Source organism: Onychostruthus taczanowskii, unplaced genomic scaffold (genome assembly GCF_017590055.1).
Source record: "Onychostruthus taczanowskii isolate IOZ18803 unplaced genomic scaffold, ASM1759005v1 scaffold6, whole genome shotgun sequence".
NCBI lineage: Eukaryota > Metazoa > Chordata > Aves > Passeriformes > Passeridae > Onychostruthus > Onychostruthus taczanowskii.
The window spans coordinates 3,698,938-3,706,961 of NW_024503679.1; the positions used below are offsets into that span (position 1 = coordinate 3,698,938).

The window sequence follows — 8,024 nt, forward strand, 5'->3', positions numbered from 1 at the left end:
TCCTCTTCCTCCAGACTAGGAAAAAAAATAATCGGGCTGCTCACACAAAAAAACACATCACAAAGGCTGTGGGCTCTGTCCCCTGTCCTGTGAAATGCTTTGATTGAAGTTGCCACATCTCTGTTTGCCACCCTTTGGGAGCTGGAAGAGTAGCAGGTGACTGTAAGATGTGGCTCATGAGCCTTCCTGCACTTCAGCCAACAGATGGCTCTGGAGTGGGTTTGCAGCTCTCCTGGCCATCTCTCAGTTCCTGCTCCACCAAGTTTAAAATGTTCCTGCCTGAGATTACATATAGAGGACACTGCTGCGTGCCCTGGTCCAGCGGGATGCACTCTAAAGAGGTTCCTTCCCCAGGATCTGGTTTCACCTGATCTCACAGAGATCCTAATTTCTCGCCTTTGTAAATTTTGTATGTTGCTCTGGTGCTGTGACCAAACGAAGGAATACATTTAAGGACCTGTAAGCATCACTGTAGTGTGATGATCAAGTTTTCAGGAGCGCATTCACAGCTTTGGTGGGGGTGGATCGGGGCTGGGGAAATGAATCACGCCGAGGTGGGTTAGGAACATCCCATGCCCTTACATGGAAAGGGGTCTGTGTGACAATCTATTAATCTTGTCCCTGCTAATTATCTCCTACATGATTGGAGCCTCAGTTTAGTAAATTCTGCAGGCTCGGCTTGTTTTCTGTCACAGTGCGCTCCCTCCATCTACTGGCCATTTGTCACCACACTGGCAGATCATCATTCCTTCCAGTTAAATGAGCAACATTCAAATGACATCAAATGTAAAGTTCACCAAACGCAGCAAAAAAAAATCCTTTTCATATAGGAAAAAAAGAAATCCTTGCAGTGCATTTAATTTATGAAAAGTCTGTTTGAATATGAAAGCCAGTGAACAAAAAGATGAGAGTAATATCTTTTGTTAGGCTGCTATGGAGACAAACCTCTGGGCCTGTAAAATCCTTTCCTCTGAAAAACTCTTTCAACATTTGAAAATATAACTGCAAAATATATCCCTCTGGTAGTTTGAAACTGTACTCTTTAAAAGTACTTTTGTAATTGCCAGCAATTGTTACAAATTATGACTGGATCCAGAAGTAATGTTGTTATTCTTTGTTGGCTCAGCATTAGCACAGCAAAGAAATAAATGGCTTGTCAGAACAGATATAATTAAATGTCTCTTTCTGGTAGGCCATTACCTCATTATCCATGCAGCTGGAACTTATTTCTGTGCCTCCTCTGATAGCAGCTTTGCAGTGGTTCCCTTTCAGCCTGCCTATCTCATCTGTGCAGGATGCACAGCCATTGTAGTGGGAATAGCCCACAAACACACAGAACAGCTTCAGGCCAGAAGCCCCATCTGAGCTGGCTTTGCCTGCACAGGGTGTCAGGCAGATGCAGCCACTGCACTGCTGCAGCTGAAAAAAGGATGTTGTGCACACACACTGTGATGGGGAGGTGAGCATTAGGTGACCTGTCAGCCACCTTCTGAAAGTCCTTGTGCTACAGTTCTTTTAAAATGATATTATTTAAATACAAGTGATCCTTATGTATCACATTATTGTCTTCTAGATTTGATCCTTGTATATTACTTTTTTTTCCTTGATTGTGAAAAAAATCTATTACCAGTTATATTCTCACTGCTGATAAAACACCACTTCTCAGTCTAGATCTCACTTTCTCTGAGAACTCTATCTACCCTATCACTAGCCTAGCACAAGCTGTCTAAAAATACAGTGAAACTTTACAGAACATTTTATTCTTTCTTCCCTGACTTTGTTTACTGTCATTTAAACTCATGAAATTTACAGGGTTTCAACAGTGTAATATAAAAGTGAGAGAAGGAGAAATTTCATTTTAGTAGGTTATGATTAAGGCATTTACACAGAATAGTTTGTCTGGTGCTATTTTGTCCTAATGCTTTGCTACTCTATGGACAGTTGCAATAAAACTGATTGTGAAGCTACTGAAGTTTCACATCTGATGTGCTGCAGCTTGTCCAAGGCATTGCAAACCTGTCACAGCTGAGTGGATTCAACCAGTGTGGTTTACACCTTCTTTTTTCTTCTTCCCCTTCAGTTTGCAGAGTCAAGAGAATATAGACACTTGCTTACAAGAATCTTGCTTTATCTGATATTATACCTGTTGCCATGTTCAGCAAATACAACAGGTTAAAGAGTCCTGGCTGAATAAAATCATATTTACTTAGAGATACTGCTCAGTTTAAACTCGCCAGCTTCAGCTGTCATAGCTCCCCTGGCGGAGACAAAACTCTTAAGGCTGCCTTGAGTCAGCCCTTGCAAATACAGGAGTCACTAAATGTGTGCTGTAAATGCAGAATATTTTTTTTCTCTGTGTGTTCTGTCTCTGGCTTAGCAGGGTCTGGGAGCCTGGGCAGAGCCACTCAGCCTCTGTGTCTGCTTCTCTTTCTACCTCATTAAAACACTCAACGCTGACAAAAGGAAGCTGCCTGCCCCCCCTGGAGAGGGACTCCTGAATGAAGAGCCCGCTTTCTGTGTCTGGGGCTGTTAGAGAGAAAAAAACTTGCTGATGGTATTAAAAGTGCTAGAAGTGCTTTGAGAGCCAGGCAGTGAAAGGGGCTCTGGATAGATATGCAAGCCATTATCTTTTCCTTTATGGCGGTGGGGTGAGGGATCACATTTCCATTTGCTCCAAAAGCTTTTATTTCAGCTGTACTGTCTCTCTATTTTCCTTTACACCATGAAAAATATATTTACAGGGCTTCTTTTGGTACATCATACTGCTTTTCGTTCTTCCTGATTACTGCTCCCCAACAACAAGGAGCAAATTTATTCTAACAGTGAGTTGAATTGAGAAGCTTTCTGTAAAAGAGATCTGTGTAGTAGAGCTTATCTTGTGAGCTGTGTGATTAGAAGGTAGACTACCTGCAAAACAATACATTGTTTGTGACTGAAATTCAAGACACAGTTCTGTGTCTGATAGTGCTTCTTTGCATTGAAGCCCACCAGAAATACTTTAAGGACTACAGGAGGTAACACTCAGCCACGGGAGAGAGCATGGTGGAAGATAAATCTCACTGCAGGAGGAATGTGTTGGGCTTTTGGTTTTGTTTGGGGTTTTTTTTCTGCAGGCTGAGAAAGGCCTTTTATAAGCAAAGAATAACACTATATTCTCACTCCTCACATCAAACAGTCTGAACTTCAAGTGAGAAGGGATTTCTTTTTTTATAGCATTGTTATTTGTGGAGAGGAGTTTAAAGGAAGCTGCTAGTGCCATACAGGAAAAGATTCCAGTCAACCATAAACAATGTTTTACCTTCAACACATTCCAGACTGGCCTTCTCCCCACATACTGTGCTTCTAATTAGATAACAAACTCACTGGGGCACAAGCCCATCTTACCATACTTGTATTCAGCTCTGAACACATGACCAGATCGCAGCAAATAATGATTCTTGGCATATCATTCTAACCATTGACAGTAACTGCAGCAACAGGCATTAGCTGATGCTCCAGCACTCATGTCTTTTCCTCCAAGAATTGGTTTTTCTCAGTAAACAAAAGGTAAATCCCAATGCTGCTAAAGTCTGCTTAGCTCCAGAGATTCGAGCTGTACATTATCTGCCTTGTGTGATTCATGGATTTAGTAATTTGAAATAATTTGCCACCAATTTCTAATGCACAGCAGTCCAGTCTGCCAGGGTGGATCCCCTTGCAGCATAGATACTGTTGCTAAGGAGGAAACATTCTCAACCCCACCCTGGATTGAGATTTCTCTTTCTGCCTGACTCTATGCAACCTCAGAATACTTTAGGTAGCAATGTCTGCTGGGACTGTGTCTGCTGAATGTAATTCTTCTCTTAGAATTATTACCCGGTTGTAGGGGTCATAACATTCAGAACTTGTGCCTAGCTCTTTACTGGAACCTCAGCTGCCAGATAAAGAATGGCCTAACTTGCCTCCTTCATCCCGAGCTCCCTGTGGCCAGCAGTGAACAGTGAACAGTGCAGAGGGAAGCTGTGTCCCTGGAGAGCAGAGCTCCCTCCTCTCCTGCAGGGGCACAGGAAATTGTGTCCCATCAGTGCATAAATCCCTAGTCCCTGTCTCCACTTTTGTGTGGCTACAACCTGTATCACTGTGAAAGGTATTTTTATGTTCCCAGTCAGAGACTGAAAATGAAAATTATAATAGGCAGAAATCTCAGAAAAAAAAAACTCCCTCTAACAAACCACTAAAATAACATTTAAAAACTCATTGATTAATACTTTCAACAAGCATCTTCTGGAATCCTGACAGTGTCACCACTCATTATTATGCATTAAATCCCAGTGAGTGCTGCATTATGATATTTCTAAAGCTCAGTAACCATTGCTTTCTCTTGGCAGATTTGCAGCTTGATGCGAGGTGGAATAGCAGAGAGGGGAGGGGTGAGAGTGGGACACCGGATTATCGAGATCAACGGGCAGAGCGTCGTGGCTACGGCTCATGAGAAGATAGTCCAGGCATTGTCCAACTCAGTGGGAGAGGTAAGGGAACAAAGTCTTTATCAAGGAAGTAGAATAGTTGAAAAAATGTATGTTTCAGTTGAAAAGAGTGTCAACACAGCATTAAAGTCACCAATTCAGTAAATGGAGTTTGGCACTAATAAGAAACAAGAGACTTTTTTTTTTTTTTTTTTTTTTAACAACTAATGATGCACATTCACTACGTTTTTCCATTCATTTTTAAGAGTTCCTGGCATAATTCTATACCTTCAACCTACTGTCTGAATTAAATCAAATGATTAAAGGAAGAAATCACTCAGGGATGTTGGCTGTGAAGATGTCTCTTGGCTTATCACTACAGCATCTGCCATAGAAATGAATTACTATGTCTGAGAGATGCAAACTGATATACATTTTAATAATTTCATTTCCAACTTACCTTGGAAATAAGTTAACACCTCTCTACAGTACTTCTAGAGAGATCGGCAGTGAATAAGCAAGACTGTCCAGTTTTTCAAAATCCCTCCTGAGTTTAATGGTAGTCTAAATAGAGAACCCCGGCCAGATCTCCCACTAGTTCCTCTGACAAAAATTAGAGACAGCTGGTTTCCTTCTGGAAAATGGTACCTGACAAACCATAACAGAGTATGTGCACTTTGTCAGGAGCAAAGCTCCTGATTCCAACAGCCCCTCCATGGTCCTTCTTTGCTGTGTAACTTCTCACCTTACATAGCAATACAGCATGAAGCTTTTCTTCTTTACAGCGTGAAGAGAAGATACCAAGGCAGCTGGTGAGGGTCTGTGTTATCAGTTAGTAAAGTTTCCCTTCCTTCCTCTTGTGTTGTCCAACAAGTACTTAGAGCTGTAAGTCCAGTTCTGGTGGAGACCCTATTACCTGAGCCTTGGACTCTGCTGGTCTGTGAAATCCCTCTGGCACTGGGGACTGGAGTCCCAGGACTCCTTGAGGAAGGAATTGAAGTACATTAGCCATAGGAGAAACTGTTCCACCAAACTCTTGATTGGCATTTAAACATTAGGGGGCAAAGTCCAAGTCTTGTGTTCAGAGGATCATAGTGTAATTCAGTGAAAATATGAAATTACATTCCCACAGAGAGGAAGATAGAATACAAATCTAAGTTCCACTAATACCAGAACAGCAGAAGGAATTTTCAGAGAGGTTTGTGCTTCTTCTCATTTAAGGTCTGTAAATTTTACTGTAATTGGAGTAGGGTGTATCAACAAAAAGTGTTTAGGTGGCTTCTAAAACTACATGATGTCACATCATATAATTGTCATTAATAAATAATTAAAAAACAAAACAAAACTAAACAAAAACCCTCAAACCATATTAAAAAAAAAAAAAAAAAAAAAAAAAAAAAAAAAAAAAAAAAAAAAGCAAAGACAGCAAACCAGCATCCTAAAACCAGAGAACTGTGAACTAGAAACTCTAGGAAAAAATCTATAGAAGCCAGAACAAAAAATGCACTTTGACCACAGGGAGAGACAGATGGGACCCTCTGGATTATTTTAAACTCTATTAATGTCTGTGTAATCAATTGACAGATTCACATGAAGACTATGCCAGCTGCCATGTTCAGGCTCCTAACAGGTCAAGAGACCCCCCTGTACATCTAACATCTTCCGTCCAAGCTGAAGCTGTCATAACTGAAGAGAATTTTGTATTTTGTATGAATGAAAGGCTTGGAAGCTGACCTGAGGACTCCAGAACAAGGAACAGACAGGTGCCTCTGCCTTTTCTCTCCTTCCTTTCTATTTCTTTGACAAAAAGTGTTGAGGATGGTCAAGGACAATAATCACTGACAAAAATCTTTGTAAACATTTAAGTATTTTGAACATCTTCTAAACTCTTTTCTCATAGAACTTAAAACATATTTATTTGTAACCTTTATGTGGAGTGATGTATGTCTGTCTTGTTTGATAACACAGTGAATGTGAATATTTGATGAATGAGACTGCAGGAGATGGCAAAGAGAAGCAATTAGAGAAAGTTCTGACTGCCTCAAGTTAAAAAAAAAATCCCAGTCCCATAAAGTGGTCCAATACTGATGACTTTGCATAATTTTAAAACTGGTGCTGAATCTATGGTATTTCAGTGGAAAGGAATGTGTGCAGTTCAAACTTTTAGACTCTACTGTAAAGAAAACCACTGTAGTACTTGGTATTGTTATGACAAGTGTAACCTGTTTGGCAAGGTGTGAACATAAACATGTAACAAGTGTTTCATATGCTAAATAAAGAATAATTGCCACAAGATTAAAATCAAAATATTTATTTAGATACATATTTATTTTTAATGCTTGTGATTTTTATGATTTAACAGAGTTGTTTCATGGATAACTTATTGCACAGGTTGTGTAATGTATGTGTTGGGCTGGGGTTTTTTTTTCTTTAATTTTTGCATATTACCTTTTTGTTCATAATAGCTCAAAATGGGAAAGCCATGCTTACCTGTTTCTGTCTTTTATAAAGCATTCTTATTCCTAAGGCAATGTGTTCTGAATGTAAATTGTTTTGACAAATAACCTAGCACCATCAGCAGTATTAGAATGTGTGTAGATAAAAAACCTAGTAGTAAAGTTGTATTCCTTATGAGATAAATGTTAATTGGTGTAACTTTGTCTATTTTTTTTCTTTTGGCCAAGGCCTTGAAGAAAATACACTGTGACTTAAGAAGCCTTACCATGCAGTAACTAAAGAGCTTTAGATGACTGTACTTCAAGGAGTAGTGTGTTGCATGCAACTGACCTTAGGAAAGAATTAACCTATCACTAATAAATCTGAAATTAGAAAGGAAGCTTGCTTATTTTGTTTATTGTGTAACTTTACATAGTAAAAAATTCCAAGTAGAAGATTATTTAATTCTTCATCTAAGTGCAGTTGCAAAGGTCACAGATTTCTTTTTTTAAAGGAAATATTCTCTTGAATTAGGAATTTGTGTATCATTATGATCTTGAGAGCAGAAGCTTTCAATTAGCATACCTTGTTGCCACTGGATGTCACTGTAACTTCACATCAATACAGAAGCATGCTATAATTAAAATACATTAAAATGGATGAATCTGTAAAACTTAAACTACCCATCTTCAGCTACATTCCTTTGTGACCTTTTCACAGGATGTCTGCCCAGCTCAGAGTGACACAAATGAAACCAGTATATGATTAAACCTCAAATGGAAACTAAGGCTACTGACAAGCACTGCTGCAAAAAAAAAAAAAAAAAAAAAAATCCCGAAACATCAACCTGTGGTAGGTTCTTTATGAGAACCTTCTCTTTAAGGCCTTTCCAATTTCCTCTGAAAGAGCCAGGATGAAGCTTGCACTGGAAGATGTTGCTGGCAGACCTGTGTTTATGCTGGTAATGAAATCAGTGTCAATATTTACTTTTTGATATTTTTTTAAAGATCAATGTTAAATAAATCATAAACACAGCAGAACCACAATAACACGTTTTAGTAATAAAATTGTCAAAACTATGAATTGGAGTAACAATTCTTTTTGAAAACATTCAAGGCTCTGCTAGATAAAAATTTCTCTAAC

General features: G+C 39.2%; 1 protein-coding gene across 2 annotated transcripts in view; it reads left to right on the forward strand.

The window, feature by feature from the left end:
- APBA2 (amyloid beta precursor protein binding family A member 2) overlaps positions 1 to 7,281 on the forward strand; it is an 84,739-nt gene extending 77,458 nt beyond the window's left edge. For both annotated transcript variants that reach the window (XM_041418976.1, XM_041418978.1), the window contains 2 exons: positions 4,368 to 4,508; positions 6,030 to 7,281. In XM_041418976.1, the coding sequence (XP_041274910.1) occupies positions 4,368 to 4,508; positions 6,030 to 6,101 (213 nt within the window). In that variant the 3' untranslated portion in view covers positions 6,102 to 7,281. The remainder of the gene's footprint in view (positions 1 to 4,367; positions 4,509 to 6,029) is intronic.
- Positions 7,282 to 8,024: the final 743 nt, after the last annotated feature.